Here is a 23,082-nt window from a genome sequence, read left to right on the forward strand (position 1 = left end):
CAATCTGAAGTCAAATGTCTTCTGTTTGCTGATGATTTGGAGCTTCTGTTCCCAACCAAGGAGGGCCTAGAGCAGCACCTAGATCTTCTGTACAGATTCTGTCAGACCTGGGCCCTGACAGTACATCTCAGTAAGACAAAAATAATGGTGTTCCAAAAAAGGTCCAGTTGCCAGGACCACAAATACAAATTCAATCTAGACACCGTTGCCCTAGAGCACACAAAAAAAACGATACGTACCTCGGCCTAAACATCAGCACCACAGGTAACTCCCACAAAGCTGTGAATGAGCTGAGAGACAAGGCAAGAAGGGCCTTCTATGCCATCAAAAGGAACATAAAATTTGACATACCAATTAGGATCTGGCTAAAAATACTTTAATCAGTTAAAGAATCCATTGCCCTTTATGGTTGTGAGGTTTGGGCTCCGCTCACCAACCAAGAATTCACAAAATGGGACAAACCCCAAATTGAGAATTCTGCAAAAATACCCTCAACGTAAAACACCAAAATAATGCATGCAGAGCAGAATTAGAGACGTTTAATTCTAAAACCACCGAAAAGGAAGCAATTCCCAAACCTTCCATAACAAAGCCATCACCTACAGAGAGATGGACCTGGAGGAGAGTCCCCTAAGAGAGCTGATCCTGGGGCTCTGTTCACAAACACAAACAGACCCCACAGAGCCCCAGGACAGTAACACAATTAGACCCAATCAAATCATGAGAAAACAAAAAGGTAATTACTTGAAACATTGTAAAGAATTAACAAAGAAACAGAGCAAACTAGTATGCTATTTGTCTCTAACCAGAGAGTACACATTAGCAGAATACCTTAACACTGTTAGTGACCCAAACTTAACGAAAGCTTTAACTATGTACAGACTCAGTGAGCATAGCCTTGCTATTGAGATAGGACGCCGTAGGCAGACCTGGCTCTCAAGAGAAGACAGGCTATGTGCACACTGCCCACAAAATGAGGTGGAAACTGAGCTGCACTTCCTAACCTCCTGCCAAATGTATGACCATATTAGAGACACATATTTAGAGAAACATCAACAAAGAATTCAAAAACAAATCCAATTTTGATGAACCCCCATATCTATGGGTGAAATACCACTGTGTGCCATTACAGCAGCAAGATTTGTGACCTGTTGTTACAAGAAAAGGGCAACCAGTGAAGAACAAACACCATTGTAAATACAACCCATATTTATGTTTATTTTCCCTTTTGTACTTGAACTATTTGCACATCGTTGCAACACTGTATATAGACATCATTTATTATTTGGGAACTTCTGTGAGTGTAGTGCTTACTGTTCATTTTTATTGTTTATTTCACTTTTGTTTTATCTATTTCACTTGCTTTGGCAATGTAAACATACAGTTGAAGTTGGAAGTTTACATACACTTAGGTTGGAGTCATTAAAACTAATTTTTCAACCACTCCACAAAGGTCTTGTTAACAAACTATAGTTTTGGCAAGTCGGTTAGGACATCTACTTTGTGCATGACACAAGTAATTTTTCCAACAATTGTTTACAGACATATTATTTCACTTATAATTCACTGTATCACAATTCCAGTGGGTCAGAAGTTTACATACACTAAGTTGACTGTGCCTTTAAACAGTTTGTAAAATTCAAAACAATGATGTCATGGCTTTAGAAGCTTCTGATAGGCTAATTGACATAATTTGAGTCAATTGGAGGTGTACCTGTGGATGTATTTCAAGGCCTACCTTCAACCTCAGTGCCTCTTTGCGTGACATCATGGGAAAATGAAAAGAAATAAGCCAAGACCTCGGAAAAAGAATTTGGAGACCTCCACAAGTTTGGTTCATCCTTGGGAGCAATTTCCAAACACCTGAAGTTAAAACGTTCATCTGTACAAACAATAGTATGCAAGTATAAACACCATGGGACCACGCAGCCGTCATACCCCTCAGGAAGAGGCGTTCTGTCTCCTAGAGATGAACGTACTTTGGTGAGAAAAGTGCAAATCAATCCCAGAACAACAGCAAAGGACCTTGTGAAGATGCTGGAGGAAACAGTCACAAAAGTGTCTATATCCACAGCGAAACGAGTCCTATTTTATTTATGTATTTAACTAGGTAAGTCAGTTAAGAACCAATTCTTGTTTTCAATCAAGGCCTAGGAATAGTGGGTTAACTGCCACCCCAAAACAGGGCAGAACAACAGATTTTTACCTTGTCAGCTCGGGGACTCGATCTTGCAATCTTGCGGTTACTAATCCAACGCTCTAACCACTAGGCTACCTGCCACCCCAAAACGAGTCCTATATCAACATAACCTGAAAGGCCACTCAGCAAGGAAGAAGCCACTGCTCCAAAACCGCCATAAAAAAGCCAGACTACCGCTTGCAACTGCACATGGGGACAAAGATCGTACATTTTGGAGAAATGTGCTCTGGTCTGATGAAACAAAAATAGAACTGTTTGGCAATAATGACCATTGTTATGTTTGGAGGAAAAGGGGTGAGGCTTGAAAGCCGAAGGACACCATCCCAACTGTGAAGCACGGAGGTGGCAGCATCATGTTGTGTGGGTGCTTTGCTGCAGGAGGGTCTGGTGCACTTCACAAAATAGATGGCATCATGAGGGGGGAAATTATGTGGATATATTGAAGCAACATCTCAAGACATCAGTGAGGAAGTTAAAGCTTGGTCGCAAATGTGTTTTCCAAATGAACAATGACCCCAAACATACTTCCAAAGTTTTGGCAAAATGGCCTAAGGACAACAAGGTCAAGGTATTGGAGTGGCCATCACAAAGCCCTGACCTCAATCCTATAGAAAATTTGTGGGCAGAACTGAAAAAGCGTGTGCGAGCAAGGAGGCCTACAAACCTAACTCAGTTACACCAGCTCTGTCAGGAGGAATGGGCCAAAATGTAATGCCCGGGGTGTCGTGGATGAAAGGAGTCACACGCAGGAGACAGAGAGTTCAGAGTAGCGTTCCAAATTTTATTCCCCACACGGGTGAAAACACGACGCTACTCTAAAACAAATGCTTCACCACAAACAAAGTGAGAAACACGAATAACCACAAACCAACGAACACGTACCCTGACACACAAGAATGTACAGACTGTACACACAACAATCCCACACACCCAGGCCGGGCTGCTGGGTAATAAAGCCCCACAAATCACCCTAACCACAAACAGGTGTCAATAATCAACAAAAAGGGAGGGGGAGGGAAAAGTCAGTAGCAGCTCGTAGGCCGGTGACGACGACCGCCGAGCGCCACCCGAACAGGAAGGGGAGCCACCTTCGGTGGGAGTCGTTACACAAAATTCACCCAACATATTGTGGGAAGCTTGTGGAAGACTACCCGTAACGCTTGACCCAAGTTAAACAATTTCAAGGCAATGCTACCAAATACTAATTGAGTGTATGTAAACTTCTGACCCACTGGGAATGTGATGAAAGAAATTAAAGCTGAAATAAATAATTCTCTACTATTATTCTGACATTTCACATTCTTACAATAAAGTGGTGATTCTAACTGACCTAAGGCAGGGAATTTTTACTCGGATTAAATGTCAGGAATTGTGAAAAACTGAGTTTAAATGTATTTGGCTAATGTGTATGTAAACTTCCGACTATGTTTCTAATGCCAATAAATCCCTTGAATTGAATTGAGATTGGGTGCAGGGATAGGAGGAGGAGGATGGGTATTTTGAGTGAGAGCCAGCATCCTTCGAGGGTAGTTGAGTCACTAGGGGAAGAAGAGTGAAAAGCCTAGACTGAAATTTGATGTGTTTGTTTCTCTCCTCTGTCCCACTTACATTTCCCCATGGAGGAAGAGAGGAGACGGGAAAGAGAGGGACATTTAGGAGCAGTGGGGGAACATGCTCTGCTGCTCAGTCATCTAATGCTAAATGAAGGAGACAGATCTGAGTCAGTATCATCAATAGACAACAAGACTGACTGACTGAGATGGAGACTGAGAGAGGGAAATGGCCAGACCGAGAGAGAAAGAGCGAGAGAACATACGACGAAAAATAATCCATGTACACAAACAACAAGTTTGTTGTTACAATTGGCAAGGAACACACACATTTCTTTCCATAGGGCTGTAGGGTGAGACAGGGATGCAGCTTAAGCCCCACCCTCTTCAATATATGCAGTGCCATTCAAAAGTTTGGACACACCTACTCATGCCAGGGTTTTTCTTTATATGTATTTTACATATATTACATTGTAGAATAATAGTGAAGACATCAAAACTATGAAATAACACATATGGAATCATCTAATAACGAAAAAAGTGTTAAACAAATCAAAATTATATTTGAGATTAGAGATTCTTAGAGATAAACTCCCATATCTATGGGTTAAATACCACCGTGTGCCATCACAGCAGCAAGATTTGTGACCTGTTGTCACAAGAAAAGGGCAACCAGTAAAGAACAAACACCATTGTAAATACAACCCATATTTATGTTTATTTATTTTCTGTTTTGTACTTGAACTATTTGCACATTATATGACATTTGAAATGTCTTTATTCTTTTGGAACTTTTGTGAGTGTAAGGTTTACTGTACATTTAAAAAAAAATACATATATTATCTATTTCACTTGCTTTGGCAATGTAAATATATGTTTACCATGCCAATAAAGCTATTCAATTGAATTGAATTGAGAGAGAGCGAAAGAGAGGAAGAAATAGAGGGAGAGAGGGTAAACAGACAGACAGAACGTGTGTACATGCCTTCAGACATTCCAGGTGTGAGATTAAGATACACAGACAGTGCACTTTCTTTACTGCAACCTCTACTGAGCCTAAATCCCCAACGTCTTATGGTGTTAATCAAATGACCACCACTAAATGACGTTGTTATTTTGATAATGGATCAACCCCAAATGGAACACTATCTCCTATAAAATCAAATATCTGTCATTTGTTTATAGTGCACTACTTTTGAACAGGGCCCACGACAAACGTAGTGTACTATGGGGAATAGGGTGCCATTTGGGAATTTGGTGCCAATGACTCACAACTATTACTATTGCATGGTAAGTGCTGCTACTTTATCTAGTTGTCAGTTCAACCACAATGTAGAGGATGTGGATAATGATCCCACACACAGTTCCCCCCCTATTTCACACACACCTTGCTCATTCAGTGATGCTAATGCTAGTGGACATGGGCAGCGTGCTTTATGGAGGATGGTGGGAGGGGGGAGGGGGGAGGGCGTTAAGGAGGTGTTTACCACTCTTGAGAAGCAATTCATGTCGCAGAGAAGAGCAAATGAAGAGGTGAACAAAACTGGACGAAAAACAGACGGAGGACATCCGAGAGAGAGAGAGGTTGAGGAGAAAGAGGCAGGGGAATTAGTGAAGAAGGGGGAAATAGAAATGGAGTATAAAAAAGAAAATGAGATGAGATGAAATGAAATGGTAAAAAAACTGTCAATTAGAGTGAGAGGGAGCGAAAGAGGGAGAGAAAGCGGGAGGGAGCCTCTGAGGGATAGTTGGAGAATAAGAGAGGGGAAGAATAGTTGTACTGTGTTTGTTTGCGTGTGTGTGTGTGGGCATGTGTGTATGTGTGTGTGTGTGTGTGTGTGTGTGTGTGTGTGTGTGTGTGTGTGTGTGTGTGTGTGTGTGTGTGTGTGTGTGTGTGTGTGTGTGTGTGTGTGTGTGTGTGTGTGTGTGTGTGTGTGTGTGGCAGTATATTTCTGTCTCTCAAGCAAACCCAGTTCTTTGAAGTCTCTTGCTACCTGATGCTGTTGGATTGATCTATCCCTTTATGGTAAAATTGCTTACCGAAACACACAAGCTCAGTATGTGTCAAACATCTCAGAGTAGGAGTGCTGCTCTAGGATCAGTTTAGCCTTTTAGATCAAAATAAAAAAGGTTACATGGACAGTGGAGACTTGGGCCCATATCTGCCAAGCCTCACATATTAGGAGTGCTGATCTAGGATCAGTTTAGCCTTTTAGATCAAAACAAAAAAGGTTGAAGGGATACTTTGGGATTTTAGGCCAGTCAGTGTACTGTATGTGTTGTTGTGACAACACTGATTACGGCGTAGCAACCCGAAATATTAATTTGTGTTTTGCTCTGGTTGCCTCTAAATAAACAAAATAGCATAAAATAACATAGAATTAATAAATTAGAAGTAGCAGGCTTTGTTCAAAACCTCTCTGGCATTCATTCCTCAGTCGTGCATCATACTTGTGTTACCAGCAACTGTTTATGAGATCAATTGAAATAATCATTTGGAAAGAGGAAGGACTCGGGAGTCATTGAACAAGTATTTACACCAAGAGCCAGAGTATGTCACAAGTACTAATACAGGAGAATACACCAATCTATAGCTACAGCACTTTCTTTCATATTCACACAGACACACACCTACGTAACGGTCCGTATACTCCGTCTGACACACAGTGGTTTAGCAGGTGAAATTGGAACAAGGAGTAGCCTGAAGGTGAATATGACGACAGTGTCAGTCGGCGTTGGGGTTTGGACAGCAGGGTTTTAGAGGAACACAGCATTAGTTCAAATCAAATCTACTGTTATTTGTCACATGCGCCGAATACAACAGTGAAATGCTGACTTACAAGCCCTCAACCAGTAACGCAGTTTTAAGACCCCCCCCCCCCCCCCAAAAAAAGTAAGAGATAAGAATAACAAATGATTAAAGAGCAGCAGTAAATAACAATAGCGGGGCTATATACAGGGGTTACCGGTATAGAGTCAATATGCGGGGGCACCAGTGTCGAGGTAATTCAGGTAATATGTACATGTTGGTAGAGTTATTAAAGTGACTATGCATAGATATTAACAGAGAGTAGCATTAGCGTAGAATAAGAGGGGGGGCAATGCAAATAGTCCGGGTTGTCATTTGCTTAGCTGTTCAGGAGTCTTATGGCTTTGGGGTATAAGCTGTTTAGAAGCCTCTTGGACCTAGACTTGGCGCTCCGGTACCGCTTGCCGAGCAGTAGCAGAGAGAATGGTTTATGACCATGGTGGCTGGAGTCATTGACAATTTTTAGGGCCTTCCTTTGACACCGCCTGGTATAAAGGTCCTGGATGGCAGGAAGCTTGGCCCCAGTGATGGTGCGGTATGCAAATTGGAGTGGGTCTAGAGTTTCTGGGATAATGGTGTTGATATGAGCCATGCCTTTCAAAGCATTTTATGGCTACAGACGTGAGTGCTATGGGTCGGTAGTCATTTAGGCAGGTTACCTTAGGGTTCTTGGGCACAGGGACTGCTTGAAACATGTTGGTATTACAGACTCAGACAGGGAGAGTTTGAAAATATCAGTGAAGACACTTGCCAGTTGGTCAGCACATGCCCGGAGTACAAGCCCTGGTAATCCATCTGGCCCTGCAGCCTTGTGAATGTTGACCTGTTTAAAGGTCTTACTCACATCGGCTGAGGAGAGTGTGATCACACAGTCGTCCGGAACAGCTGATGCTCTCATACATGTTTTAGTGTTAGTTGCCTCGAAACGAGCATAGAAGTTATTTGGTACGTCTGGTAGGCTTGTGTCACTGGGCAGCTCTTGGCTGTGCTTCCCTTTGTAGTCTGTAATAGTTTTCAGGCCCTGCCACATCCGACGAGCGTCGGAGCCGGTGTAGTACGATACGATCTTAGTCCCGTATTGACGCTTTGCCTGTTTGATGGTTCGTCGGAGGGCATAGTGGGATTTCTTATAAGCTTCCGTGTTAGAGTCCCGCTCCTTGAAAGCGGTAGCTCTACCCTTTAGCTCAGTGCGAATGTTGCCTGTAATCCATGGCTTCTGGTTGGGGTATATACTGTACTTACTGTCATTGTTCGGACAACGTCCTCGATGCACTTATTGATAAAGCCAGAGACTGATGTCACTGGGGTGGCAGGTAGCCTAGTGGTTAGAGCGTTGGGCCAGTAACTGAAAGGTGGCTAGATCGAATCACTGAGCTGACAAGGTAAAAATCTGTTGTTCTGCTCCTGAACAAGGCAGTTAACCCACTGTTCCTAGGCCATCATTGTGAATAAGAATTCGTTCTTTACTGGCTTGCCTAATTAAATAAAGGTAAAAATGCACACACAAAAAAATGTTGTGTCACCTCAATGCCATCGGAAGAATATTGGAACATATTCCAGTCTGTGCTAGCAAAACGGTCCTGCAGTTTAGCATCTGACCACTTTTTATAGACCGAGTCACTGGGGCTTCCTGCTTTAGTTTTTGCTTGTAAGCAGGAATCAGGAGGATATAATTATGATCAGATTTGCCAAATGGAGGGTGAGGGAGAGCTTTGTACGCGTCTCTGTGTGTGGAGTAAAGGTGATATAGAGTTTTTTTACCTCTGGTTGCACACTTAACATGCTGATATAAATTAGGTAAAAATGACTTCAGTTTCCCTGCATTAAAGTCCCCGGCCACTAGGAGCGCCGCCTCTGGATGAGCGTTTTCCTGTTTGCTTATGGCGGTATGCATCTCATTGAGTGCGGTTTCAGTGCCAACATCGGTCTGTGGTGGTATGTAAGACAGCTACAAAAAAATAGAGATGAACACTCTCTAGGTAGATAGTGTGGTCTGCAGCTTATCATGAGATACTCTACCTCAGATGAGCAAGACCTCGAGACTTCCTTAGATATCGTGCACCAGCTGTTGTTTACATATATGCTTATGCCCCCGCCCCGTGTCTTAGCAGAGGCTGCTGTTCTATCCTGCCGATAGAGTGTATAACCCGCCAGCTGTATGTTCTTAATGTCGTCGTACAGCCACGACTCGGTGAAACACAAGATATTACAGTTTTTAATATCCCGTTGGTAGGATAAACGTGCTTTCAGTTCATCCCATTTATTTTCCAGTGATTGAACGTTAGCTAGGCACCCTGATCTTTTTCCGCAAAATCTCAGTTTCCTTCTCCAGCGAATGACTGGGATGAGGGCCTGGTCGGGTGTCTGTAGTATATCCCTCCCTTCCGACTCATTGAAAAAAAACGAATCTGAGGTGAGTAATCGCAGTTCTGATGTCCAGAAGCTCTTTTCGGTCATATTAGATGGAAGCAGCAACATTACGTACAAAACAAGTTACGAAAAACGCGAAAAAACAAATAAAATAGAGTTGGTTGGTTAAGAGCCGATAAGATTAAGAGCCGATAAAACGGCAGCCTTCCACTCCGGCGTCATCATGATCAGTACTGGAGGAATAGGAATGAGAATGCATTAGTTTGTGTGCGTGTGCGTGTGTGTGTGTGTGTGTGTGTGTGTGTGTGTGTGTGTGTGTGTGTGTGTGTGTGTGTGTGTGTGTGTGTGTGTGTGTGTGTGTGTGTGTGTGTGTGTGTGTGTGTGTGCGTGTGTGTGTGTGTATAATACTTATGATCTTAATTAATGTATAATGAGAATATGGAGATGTGGTACATCCCACACAATCATGTGCATTTTCCCCACCTATGTCAGCATTTATTTTTTCACTGTGTTTAGATGTTTGACATTCTGAGAGCATAACTAATCACATGTTCAACATTTGACACACACAGTTGATCTTAGCAGACGGACAGATATCGTTTTTGTTTATTTAAGGAAAAGAGGGAAATATCAGTGAACGTACAGTACTGTAGTTCACCAATCTCTACCACTGTGTTATTACGCAACACTAGAGAGAGAGAGGACGAGGAAGGAGGGAGAGGCGGAGAGCAAAGGGAAAAGGGGCATAGAGCAGACCAACCAACGCTACCTGCTACTTCCCCAAAGCCATGGAAGCACAGAGGGAGGGAGAGACGGAGAGAAACGGGGAGAGAGGGATCCCCTAGGGTTAATTCAATCTCTGTTCTCCAACCGTGAGTCTCAGCTATAGTCTGACAGCCCTCCTATCGCTCTCTCTCTCTCCCTCTCTCTCTCTCTCTCTCTCTCCCTCTCTCTCTCTCTCTCTCTCTCTCTCTCTCTCTCTCTCTCTCTCTCTCTCTCTCTCTCATGGAAACATATGTTGTGAAATAGATAATGAACAAAAGTGAAATAAACAATGAAAAATGTACAGTGAACATTGCACTCACAAAAGTTTCAAAGGTTTAAAAATGTCCAACTATGTACCGTGTTTTTTTTATGATGTGCAAATAGTTCAAGTACAAAAGGGAAAATGAATAAACACAAATATAGGTTGTATTTACAATGGTGTTTGTTCTTCACTGGTTGCCCTTTTCTCGTGGCAACAGGTCGCAATTCTTGCTGCTGTGATGGCACACTGTGGTATTTCACCCAATAGATCAAAATTGGATTTTGTTTAGAATTCTTTGTGGGTCTGTGTATTGAAGAAATATGTGTCTCTAATATGGCCATACATTCGGCAGGAGGTTAGGAAGTGCAGCTCAGTTTCCACCTCATTTTGTGGGCAGTGTGCACAGCCTGTCTTCTCTTGAGAGTAAGGCAATGCTCACTGAGTCTGTACATAGTGAAACCTTTCCTTAATTTAGGGTCAGTCATAGTGGTCAGGTATTCTGCCACTGTGGTCTCTCTGTTAAGGGCCAAATAGCATTCTACTTTGCTCAGTTTATATGAAAATCTTTCCAATGTGTCAAGTAATTATCTTTTTGTTTTCTCGTGACTTGGTTGGGTCTAATTGTGTTGCTGTCCTGGGGCTCTGTGGGGTCTGTTAGTGTTTGTGAACAGAGCCCCAGGAATAGCTTGCTTTTAGGGGCTCTTCTCTAGGTTAATCTCTCTGTAGGTGATGGCTTTGTTTGGGAATATCTTCCTTTTTAGATGGTTGTAGAATTTAACGTCTCCTTCCTGGATTTGGATAATTAGTGGCCTAATTTTGCTCTACATGTATCAGTTGATCTTTTACGTTGTACACAGAGGATGTTATTGCAGAATTCTACATGCAAAGTCTCAATTTGGTGTTTGTCCCATTTTGTGAATTCTTAGTTGGTGAGCAGAACCCAGACCTCACAACCATAAAGGGCAATGGGTTCTATAACTGATTCAAGTATTTTTAGCCAGATTCTAATTGGGATGTCGAATTTGATGTTCCTTTTGATGGCATAGAATACCCTTCTTGCCTTGTCTCTCATATCGTTCACAGCTTTGTGGAAGTTTACCTGTGGTGCTGATGTTTAGGCTGAGGTACAGTATGTATAGTTTTTACTGTGCTCTACGGCAACGGTGTCAAAATTGAATTTGTATTTGTGGTCCTGGCAACTGGACCTTTTTTGGAACACAATTATTTTTGCCTTACTGAGATATACTTTCAGGGCCCTGGTCTGACAGAATCTTTGCAGAAGATTTAGGTGCTGCTGTAGGCCTGTCCTTGGATGGGGACAGACGCACCAGATCATCAGCAAACAGTAGACATTTTACTTTTGTCTCCCTTTCTCTCCTTCTCTCACTCTCTCTCTCTCTCTCTCTCTCTCTCTCTCTCTCTCTCTCTCTCTCTCTCTCTCTCTCTCTCTCTCTCTCTCTCTCTCTCTCTCTCTCTCTCTCTCTCTCTCTCTGTCTCCTTCTCTCTCTCTCACTCTCTCTCTCTCTCTCTCTCCTCTCACTCTCTCTCCCTCTCTCTCTCATTCTCTATCTCTCTATCTCTTTCTCCTTCTCTCTCTCTTTCTCTCACTCTCTCTCTCTCTCTCTCTCTCCTTCTCTCACACTCACTCACTCTCTCTCTCTCTACCTCTCTCTCCCTCCCTCCCTCCCCCCCCCCCTCTCTCTCTGTCTATCTTTCTCAGCAGTGCATTGTGGGAAAGATAGTTCATAAAGACAGGTTCACACAGAATCCCTAAATATTTTTATAAGTATAATTCAATGCAAGGTGCGTTATAGCGCATAGTACTAGACAGCCGACAATGTGGCCTTTTGAAGGCAGTTTTACATAAGTTTGTGGAGATCGTGTTCCTGGTAAATGCTGTGCATGTCTACCCGTTGGCTCAACCATAAATTACCTTTAAAAGTGTAAGTGTGGTAATACTGTTATGTTTATGTCTGTCATCCTCATTACTGTTATCATCATTACCACCATTGTCATGGGAGGGAGGGAGGGAGGGAGAGAGAGAGAGAGAGAGACTTTGGTTCTCCACCTGCTGTTGTTTGTGTGTGAACATGTTTGATCTTGTGTACTGTAGTTATATGTTTCTGTGTTTATTTGATACTTTCTCTCAAATAAGCGCCACGTACACCTACAGTATACCTTCTCCCTGACAGTGTGTTTGTCTCTGTGACAGTGTGGACAGCGAGGTTCTCACAGGAGCCAGCGGACCAGTCTGTTGTTTTGGGAGAGAGAGTAGTCATGTCCTGTGTCGTCTACAACTACACCGGAATCGTACAGTGGACCAAGGATGGACTGGCGCTGGGCATCGGAGAGGGCCTCAGGGGTGAGAGCATACACACATACATACAAAAGGAGGCACACACACACACACACATACACACACACTTAACCCAAAGGTAATTATCTGGATTGTGGTGTGCGTGTTCATCTCAGTGTGATTCACAGGTTCAATAAAGGTCAGAAGCTTCTGCAGTTTCCTCTCTGTCTGTCTGTCTGTCTGTCTGTCTGTCTGTCTGTCTGTCTGTCTGTCTGTCTGTCTGTCTGTCTGTCTGTCTGTCTGTCTGTCTGTCTGTCTGTCTGTCTGTCTGTCTGTCCGTCCGTCCGTCCGTGCCCCCCAGATTCAAAATGGAGCATAGCAGTGCAGTGTCATACACAGACGCACATGAAGAAGATGAAAGCAGACATACAGTATATGCGTTTATGCTCACATGCACACTCACTGATCCTCTGATTCATGCACACCTGCACTGCTTCATTGTGCTCCTTGGTGTTCACCTCTCTGGTGGTTGCTATGCTGCTGGTTCTGCTGGTTGCTATGCTGCTGGTAGGTGGAGGCAGGCAAAGATGATGTAATCTGGACCAATACTTTTGTCCCCTTCAGAATCCAAATCGATGATGTCATAGTTCGGGGGTGCTTCTAGACTCCTGCTCTGCCCCCGAGTGGATGGAATACACCACGCATGGTGTGATGAGATATTGTCCTTTTCTCAATTATATTTTATCGACTCCTCTCCTCCCATCTTCTCCTCCTTTTGAAAACATCAGAGGGAAGCGAGCGGAGGCGGCAGGGAGGAGGCGCAGACAGAACGGCTTTTTACCTCATTGAGAAAAGTCCATTGAGTCAGTTTTGCATTGTGTTTGTCTGTCTACGTGTTTGAATTCCAAATGTGTGTTCAATCTCTGAGATTCATGGTATGCCGCTATTTTCATAGGTCTACATTTGAATATATTTATATTCTGCGGTATGTAAATGTGTGTACGACTGGTACGTGTCTGACTCTGCCTCTCTCTCTCTCTCTCTCTCTCACACACACCATCTCTCTCTCTCACACACCATCTCTCTCTCTCTCTCTCTTTCTCTCTCTCACCCTCTCTCTCTCTCTCTCTCTCTCTCTCTCTCTCTCTCTCTCTCTCTCTCTCTCTCTCTCTCTCTCTCTCTCTCTCTCTCTCTCTCTCTCTCTCTCACCCTCTCTCTCTCACCCTCTCTCTCTCTCTCTCTTTCTCTCTGCGTCTTCCAGCCGGGCCTAGGTACCGTAAGCTGTGGGTGTATGTACACTGTATGCATACTGTATGTGTATGCGACTCTGTCTGACACTGTCTGTGTGTGTGTTGTGTGTGTGTGTGTGTGTACATGTATCTATCTGTGTGTATGTGTGTGTACGTCTATCCGACTTTCTGTCTCCCTCTGTGTCTCAGCGGGTGTGCTGTGGGTACGTCTCTCTCTCTCTCTCTCTCTCTTTCGCTCTCTTCCAGCTGGTCCTAGGTACTGTGTGCGGAAAGTATTCAGAACCCCTTGACTTTTTCCACATTTTGTTACGTTACAGCCTTATTCTAAAATGTATTTAAAAAATCATTTTAAACTCAGCAATCTACACACAACACCCAATAATGACAAAGCGAAAAGAGGCTTTTCACATTTTTTCCTAATGTATAAAACATAAAATACAGAAATATCTTTCTTACATAAGTTTTACGACCCTTTGCTATGAGACTAGAAATTGAGCTCAGGTGTATCCTGTTTCCATTGATCATCCTTGAGATGTTTCTACAACTTGATTGGAGTCCACCTGTGGTAAATTCAATTGATTGGACATGATTTGGAAAGACACAGACCTGTCTATATAAGGTCCCATAGTTGACACTGCATGTCAGAGCAAAAACCAAGCCATGATGTCGAAGGAATTGTCCGCAGAGCTCCGGGACAGGATTGTGTCGAGGCACAGATTTGGGGAAGGGTACAAAACATTTCTGCAGCATTGAAGGTCCCCAAGGACAAAGTGGCCTCCATCATTCTTAAATGGAAGAAGTTTGGACCCACCAAGACTATTCCTAGAGCTGGCTGCCCGGCCAAACTGAGGCATCGGGGGACAAGGACCTTGGTCAGGGAGGTGACCAAGAACCCCATGGTTACTCTGACAGCTCTAGAGTTACTCTGTGGAGATGGGAGAATCTTCCAGAAGGACAACCATCTCTGCAGCACTCCACCAATCAGACCTTTATGATAGAGTGGAAAGACAGAAGCTACTCCTCAGTAAAAGCCATATGACAGCCCACTTGGAGTTTGCCAAAAGAGCCCCTAAAGACTCTCAGACCAAGATAAACAAGATTCTCTGTTCTGATGAAACATAGATTGAACTCTTTTTGCCAAGTGTCACATCTGGAGGAAACCTAGGATGAACCGAGGAAAGTACAGAGAGATCCTTTATGAAAACCTGCTCCAGAGCACTCAGGACCTCAGACTGGGACAAAGGTTCACCTTCCAACAGGACAACAACCCTAAGCACACAGCCAAGACAACGCAGGACTGGCTTCGGGACAAGTCTCTGAATGTCCTTGAGTGGCCCAGCCAGAGCCCGGACTTGAACCCGATCGAACATCTCTGGAGAGACTGTGCAGCAATAGCTGTGCAGTGACGCTCCCCATCCAACCTGACAGAGCTTGAGAGGATCTGCAGAAAAGAATGGGAGAAACTCCCCAAATACACGTGTGCCAAACTTGTAGCGTCACACCCAAGAAGACCTGAGGCCGTAATCACTGCCAAAGGTGCTTCAACAAAGTACCGAGTAAGGGTCTGAATAGTTATGTGTTTCCCCATGTGGGTATTTTGTGGGCAAGACGGGCAGGGGCTAGCTCACACAGCCTAGCCCACACAGCCTAGCCTACACAGGCTAGCCCACACCAAGCCCAACTTGGGATAGGCTTACCAAAGCCCAGCACGGGCTAGCCTACACCATGCCCAACACAGGCAATCCCACACCATGCCCAGCTATCTTATACTGTAGAGGCCGGGGATCATTTTAATATTTGCGGGCATGTACCCCAATTCATGTTGTTAAGTCACTGTTGAAGTTTAAGTGGTTTGTTGTGTGATGTCAACAAAAAATGTATATTGTCTGTAAAAAGACTAAGATAAGAGAATTTGATATAAGATAACATTGTAAGTTTCTCTGGTAAAAATATGTACAGTTGAAGTTGGAAGTTTACATACACTTACAGTTGAAGTCGGAAGTTTACATACACTTAGGTTGGAGTCATTAAGCTCGTTTTTCAACCACTACACAAATGTCTTGTTAACAAACTATAGTTTTGGCAAGTCGGTTCGGACATCTACTTTGTGCATGACACAAGTAATTTTTCCAACAATTGTTTACAGACAGATTATTGTGATACAATTGTATCACAATTCCAGTGGGGCAGAAGTTTACATACACTAAGTTGACTGTGCTTGACTGCTTGGAAAATTCCCGAAAATGGGGTTATGGCTTTAGAAGCTTCTGATAGGCCAGTTGACATAATTTGAGTCAATTGGAGGTATTTCAAGGCCTACCTTCAAACTCAGTGCCTCTTTGCTTGACATCATGGGAAAATCAAAAGAAATCAGCCAAGACCTCATCTGTACAAACAATAGTACGCAAGTATAAACACCATGGGACCACGCAGCCGTCATACCGCTCAGGAAGGAGACGCCTTCTGTTTCCTAGAGATGAAGTACTTTGATGGAAAAAGTGCAAATCAATCCTAGAACAACAGCAAAGGACCTTGTGAAGATGCTGGAGGAAACAGGTACAAAAGTACCTATATCCAAAGTAAAACGAGTCCTATGTCAACATAGCCTGAAAGGCCGCTCAGCAAGGAAGAAGCCACTGCTCCAAAACCGCAATAAAAAAGCCAGACTACAGTTTGCAACTGCACATGGAGACAAAGATCGTACATTTTGGAGAAATGTCCTCTGGTCTGATGAAACAAAAGCAGAACTGTTTGGCCATAATGACCATCGTTATGTTTGGAGGAAAAAGGCGGATGCTTGCAAGCCGAAGAACACCATCCCGACCGTGAAGCACGGGGGTGGCAGCATCATGTTGTGGGGGGGGCTTTGCTGCAGGAGGGATTGGTGCACTTCACAAAATAGATGGCATCATGAGGGAAATTATGTGGATTTATTGAATCAACATCTCAAGACATCTGTCAGGAAGTTAAAGCTTGGTCGCAAATGGGTCATCCAAATGGACAATGACCCCAAGCATACTTCCAAAGTTGTGGCAAAAATGGCTTAAGGACAACAAAGTCAAGTTATTAGAGTGGCCATCACAAAGCCCTGACCTCAATCCTATAGAATATTTGTGGGTAGAACTGAAAAGGCGTGTGCGAGCAAGGAGGCCTACAAACCTAACTCAGTTACACCAGCTCTGTCAGGACGAATGGGCCAAAATTCACCCAACTTGTTGTGGGAAGCTTGTGGAAGGCTACCCGAAACGTTTGACCCAAGCTAAACAATTTAAAGGCAATGCTACCAAATACTAATTGAGTGTATGTAATCTTCTGACCCACTGGGAATGTGATGAAAGAAATAAAAGCTGAAATATATAATTCTCTCTACTATTATTCTGACATTTCACATTCTTAAAATAAAGTGGTGATCCTAACTGGCCTAAGACAGAGAATTTCTACAAGGTTAAATGTTTGGAATTGTGAAAAACTGAGTTTAAATGTATTTGGCTAAGGTGTATGTAAACTTCCGACTTCAACTGTATATGATAGTAACAACTTTGTTGTCTTTCTGATACAATGTAATTTGCGGTCGATCTAAAAGGATGGGCTTATTTCAGGCAAAGTGAGGGCTGCTCTGGGGGCCATCTGCCATGGGGCCAATGTGGAACCAATGAGTGAAGGCGCATCGGCCTAATTAGAGCAGCCTACGTGGGGCCAATATTTAGTCCGCATCGGGCCTACGTCGTGCCAATGTGTGCATGTTTGTTGTAAAAAGATAGGCTTATTTCAGGCAAAGTGAGGGCTGACATCACCAGTTATGGGCTTCCCACACTGGGCCACACTGGGCAAATGCCTTGGGGTTCAATGTGGAGCCGATGAGCAAAGGCATGTTCGCCCAATGTGGGAAGCCTATGTGGGGCCAATATTTTAGCCTGCATTGGGCTCACATCATGCCATTGTGGACATGTTTGCTGGGATGTGTCTGACCCTCTCTCTCGCTCAGCCTGGCCCAGGTACCGTGTGCTGCGGGTGATAGACATGGGCCAGTATAACCTGGAGATCTCTGCGGCAGAGCTGACCGATGACTCCCTGTATGAGTGCCAGGCCACAGAGGCTGCCCTACGCTCCCGGAGAGCCAAACTCACCGTCCTCAGTGAGTATCTATCTGTCTGTCAGGAATGTGTGTGTCCAGTGTAGTGTGGACTGTATAAGCACACTGTGTGTCCAGTGCAGAGTGTGTGTGTGTGTCCAGAGCAGTGTGTGACTGTGTGTGTGTCCAGTGCAGTGTGTGTACAGCAGAGTACGTGATCGGAGCTGGTGCTGAGCGTATCCAATTTGACTGGAGCATAGAGCTAGATTCCCAAAGGCCAGAGCGTCATTTCACGAGCTCAGGGCATGCCCGGCCCAGCATGCATTTGTAGTCTACTTTATTGAGCTACTGTTATGGAGTTTGCTAAATATTTTCATAAAGAATCTGATATAAAACATACAGGTGCAACATTAAGGTGACATACAAAGATGAGGACCAAGAGCAAGAGAGGGAGTGCTGTGATGTAATGTCCACAACTAAAGAATCATTGTGGAATCTGAAAAGACACGTATCCCGAAAGCATGGTGGTGTAACCTACCTTTTATGCGCACATGCTAAAAGAAAGGAACGAGGTGGGTAGATAACTGTGTCATTGTAGCAAAGTATTTATAAACCCAAAAAACGGATCTCTTAAAGTGTTCATTCGTTTTTGTTATATTATCTATACAATAGGCCATAATAGATTTTGGCCCAATAGGACTGGCATATTGGAACTTTCAAGCATTCCTTTTGATTGGGTTATTTTGCCTAAAAACATTTAGGACTAGCTATAGAAAAATAAAAAAACAACTCAATCTCTGCCCAGCCTGGCAACAGTGGCCATAAGGGTGTTTAGCATCCCCAATGGCTTTGCAAGTGTGGAGAGGATATTCTCTGCTGCTGGCCTGTCTCTCCAGGCACCATCGCATGAGCCTAAAGCCACAGACTCTGGTCAAACTGGTGTTTCAAAAAAATTCATTCAAAGGCACTGTAGACAAAGCCAAATAAGGCATTTACATATTTTTTTTTCATTCGAAGTAATGCGCAGCCTATATGCGCAATTTATAGACTACAATGATTGAATACAACAAAATGTTGTTTACGTGCTGAGCACTTAATGTCCCTGACTCCCTACCAGCCTAGTGTGTCGCACTCGCAAATGCTATCTATTTCTTTGTAGGCTATAGCCTTGAAATAATTCAAATGAATTATTTAGGCGATATTATTTCAACTCCCTGTCTGGCTCCTGACCTATTTAGAGTGTTTATATGCTGTTTTTAATATGACACGTAGCCAATTTGAAATGATGTGCTATTCTTACATTGACCTTTTCATGTTGATTAAAATTATTTGTATTCAAATCATATGGTTTGGTTTCAATACTTCAAAACAACATGGTAGGTCCAGGTAGTCACAAAAATAGATAGGTGTTGGTTAAATTGTGATTTTAATGAATGGAGCGAATTTGGACCAGCAGTTTCTTTTTTCTTTGAGCGCGGAACGGTTTTTGGCGAAGCGGTTGGAAAGGATGTGAATTTACGACTGCTCGACTCCGCTCACATACTCTGGTATAAAGCGTGTGTGTCCAGTGCAGTGTGTATATGTAGTGTGTTTGTCTAGTACACTGCGTGTGTTGTCCTACAGTCCCTCCCGATGACCCAGTGATCGAGGGCTTTCCAGAGATCCTGCTGAGAGCCAATGTCTCCTATAACCTGAGCTGTGTGTGCCGCGGGGCCAAGCCACTGGGCATCATCGAGTGGAAACGGGACGGGGTGGCCCTGGAGGGAGCCTTCAGCACCACCGTGAGTTACATACAGACACAGCGGCATGAACACCCATGCATATTGCCATATTGTATCACTAAATACACCTTTAGTTGGCTCCACCCTGTCCTTCTCTCTCTCTCTCTCTCTCTCTCTCTCTCTCTCTCTCTCTCTCTCTCTCTCTCTCTCTCTCTCTCTCTCTCTCTCTCTCTCTCTCTCTCTCTCTCTCTCTCTCTCTCTCTCTCTCTCTCTCTCTCTCTCTCTCTCTCTCTCTCTCTCTCAAAATTTCAATTTAAGGGCTTTACTGGCATGGGAAACATATGCTAACATTGCCAAAGTAAGTGAAGTAGATAATAAACAAAAGTGACATAAACAATACAAATTACACTAACATTACACTAACAAAAATATTCCAAAAGAATAAAGACATTTCAAATGTCATATTATGTCTATATACAGTGTTGTAATGATGTGCAAATAGTTCAAGTACAAAAGAGAAAATAAATAAACATAGATATAGATTGTATTTACAATTATTTTTTTATTTTTTATATTTCACCTTTATTTAACCAGGTAGGCCAGTTGAGAACAAGTTCTCGTTTACAACTGCGACCTGGCCAAGATAAAGCAAAGCAGTGCGACACAAACAACAACACAGAGTTACACATGGAATAAACAAACATACGCAATAGAAAAAGTCTATATACAGCGTGTGCAAATGAGGTAGGATAAGGGCGGTAAGGCAATAAATAGGCCATAGTAGCGAAGTAATTACAATTGAGCAAATTAACACTGGAGTGATATATGTGCAGATGATGATGTGCAAGTAGAAATACTGGTGTGCAAAAGGGCAAAAAAAGTAAATAAAAACCATATGGGGATGAGGTAGGTAGATTGGATGGGCTATTTACAGATGGGCTGTGTACAGCTGCAGCAATCGTGTAAACTGCTCCGATAGCTGATGCTTAAAGTTAGTGAGGGAGATATACATCTCCAACTTCAGCGATTTCTGCAATTCATTCGTCATTGGCAACAGAGAACTGGAAGGAAAGGCGGCCGAAGGAGGTGTTGGCTTTGGGGATGACCAGTGAGATATACCTGCTGGAGCGCGTGCTACGGGTGGGTGTTGTTATGGTGACCAGTGAGCTGAGATAAGGCGGGGCTTTACCTAGCAAAGACTTATAGATGACCTGGAGCCAGAGGGTCTGGCGCCGAATATGTAGCGAGGTCCAGCCGACGAGAGCATACAGGTCGCAGTGGTGGGTGGCATATGGGGCTTTGGTGACAAAACGGATGGCACTGCCATAGACTGCATCCAGTTTGCTGAGTAGAGTGTTGGAGGCTATTTTGTAAATGACATCGCCGAAGTCGAGGATCGGTAGGATGGTCAGTTTTACGAGGGTATGTTTGGCAGCATGAGTGAAGGAGGCTTTGTTGCGAAATAGGAAGCCGATTCTAGATTTAATTTTGGACTAGAGATGTTTAATATGAGTCTGTTTGTTCTTCACTGGTTGCCCTTTTCTTGTGGCAACAGGTCACACATCTTGCTGCTGTGATTGCACACTGTGGTATTTCACCCAATAGATATGGGAGTTAATCAAAATTGGATTTGTTTTCTAATTCTTTGTGGGTCTGTGTAATATGTGTCTTTATGGTCATACATTTGGAAGGAGGTTAGGAAGTGCAGCTCATTTTCCACCTCATTTTGTGGGCAGTGTGCACACTATTTTCTCAATAGCAAGGCAATGCTCACTGAATATATATATATCTTTCTTTAATTTTTGGTCAGTCACAGTGGTTAGGTATTCTGCCATAGTGTATTCTCTGTTTAGGGCCAAATAGCATTCTAGTTTGCTCAGTTTTTTTGTTAATTCTTTCCAATGTGTCTTTTTGTTTTCTCACGATTTGGTTGGGTCTAATTGTGTTGCTGTCCTGGAGCTCTGTGGGGTCTGTGCGTGTTTGTGAACAGAGCCCCAGGACCATAAACTGCAGGTTCATCACTCTGTAAATGATGGCTTTGTTATGAAAGGTTTGGTAATCACTTCCTTTTAGGTGGTTGTAGAATTTAACAGCAATTTTCTGGATTTTGATAATTAGCGGGTGTCGGCCTAATTCTGCTCTGCATGCATTATTTGTTGTTTTACGTTGTACATGGAGGATGTTATTGCAGAATTCTGCATGCAGAGTCTCAATTTGGTGTTTGTCCCATTTAATGAGCGGTGAGCGGACCCCAGACCTCACAACCATAAAGGGCAATGGGTTCTATAACTGATTCAAGTATTTTTTATGCCAGATCCTAATTGGTTTGTCGAATTTTATGTTAGTTTGATGGCATAGAAGTTCCTTCTTGCCTTGTCTCTCAGCTCTTTCACAGCTTTGTGGAAGTTACCTGTGGCGCTGATGTCTAGGCCAAGGTATGTATATTTTCTTATCAAATTTTATGTCACATGCGCCAAATACAGCAGGTATAGACCTTAAAAGTAACACAATAAAATAACAGTAATGAGGCTATATACAGGGGGTACCGGTACCGAGTCAATGTGCGGTTGTACAGGTCAGTCGAGGTAATTTGTATATGTAGGTTGGGGTAAAGTGACTATGGGTGTCAATGCAAATAGTCCGGGTGGCCATTTGATTAATTGTTCGGCAGTCTTCGTTTTTTGTGTGCTCTAGGGCAACGGCATCGAGATGGAATTAGTATTTCTGGTCCTGGCAACTGGACCTTTTTTGGAACACCATTATTTTTGTCTTACTGTGATTTACTGTCAGGCCCCAGAATCTGTGCAGAAGATCTAGGTGCTGCTGTAGGGCCCTCCTCGGTTGGGGACAGAAGCACCAGATCATCAGCAAACAGAAGAGATTTGACGTAAGATTCTCGTAGGGTGAGGCTGGGGGCTGCAGACTGTTCTAGTTCCCCCGCTAATTTGTTGATATATATGTTGAAGGGGGCGAGGCTTAAGATGCATCCAGGTCTCACCCCACGGCCCTGTGGAAAGAAATGTGTGTGTTTTTTGCTCATTTTAACCACACACTTGTTGTTTGTGTACATGGATTTTATTATGTTTTATGTTTTTCCCCCAACACCGCTTTCCATCAACTTGTATAGCAGACCTTCATGCCAAATTGAGTCAAAACCTTTTTTGAAATCAACAAATCATGAGAATACTTTGCCTTTTTTTTTGGTTTGTTTGTTTGTCAATTAGGGCATGCAGGGTGAATACGTGGTCTGTCATAAGGTAATTTGATAAAAAGCCAATTTGACATTTCCTCAGTACATTGATTTACTGAGGAAATGTGCGAGTCTGCTGTTAATGATAATGCAGAGGATGTTCCAAAGGTTTCTGTTGACGCATATCCCATGGTAGTTATTGGGGTACAATTTGTCTCCACTTTTGTGGATTGGGGTGATCAGTCCTTGGTTCCAAATATTGGCTATACTTAAACTCTTTAAACTCTTAAACTCTGCCAGAGCTAAGGATGGTGTTAAAGAGTTTAAGTATAGCCAATTGGAATTTGTGGTCTTTATATTTTATCAATTCATTTAGGATACCATCAACCACACAGGCCTTTTTGGGTTGGAGTGTTTGTATTTTGTCCTGTAGTTCATTCAATGTAATTTAGAGAATCCAGTGGATTCTGGTAGTCTTTAACAGTGGATTCTAACATTTTTGTTTATCATGTATATGTTTTTGCTGTTTGTTCTTTGTTATAGAGCCAAAAATATTGTAGAAGTGGTTTATCCATACATCTCCGTTTTGGATAGATA

The 23,082-nt window shown here is 43.1% G+C and overlaps 1 protein-coding gene across 1 annotated transcript in view; it reads left to right on the plus strand.

The window, feature by feature from the left end:
• LOC129824462 (kin of IRRE-like protein 1) overlaps nucleotides 1-23,082 on the plus strand; it is a 104,076-nt gene that overhangs the window by 32,821 nt on the left and 48,173 nt on the right. The window contains exons 2-4 of the mRNA XM_055884152.1: nucleotides 12,169-12,318; nucleotides 17,488-17,637; nucleotides 19,198-19,355. Of these exons, the coding sequence (XP_055740127.1) occupies nucleotides 12,169-12,318; nucleotides 17,488-17,637; nucleotides 19,198-19,355 (458 nt within the window). The remainder of the gene's footprint in view (nucleotides 1-12,168; nucleotides 12,319-17,487; nucleotides 17,638-19,197; nucleotides 19,356-23,082) is intronic.

The sequence above is a fragment of the Salvelinus fontinalis genome, chromosome 26, assembly GCF_029448725.1.
Source record: "Salvelinus fontinalis isolate EN_2023a chromosome 26, ASM2944872v1, whole genome shotgun sequence".
Lineage (NCBI taxonomy): Eukaryota > Metazoa > Chordata > Actinopteri > Salmoniformes > Salmonidae > Salvelinus > Salvelinus fontinalis.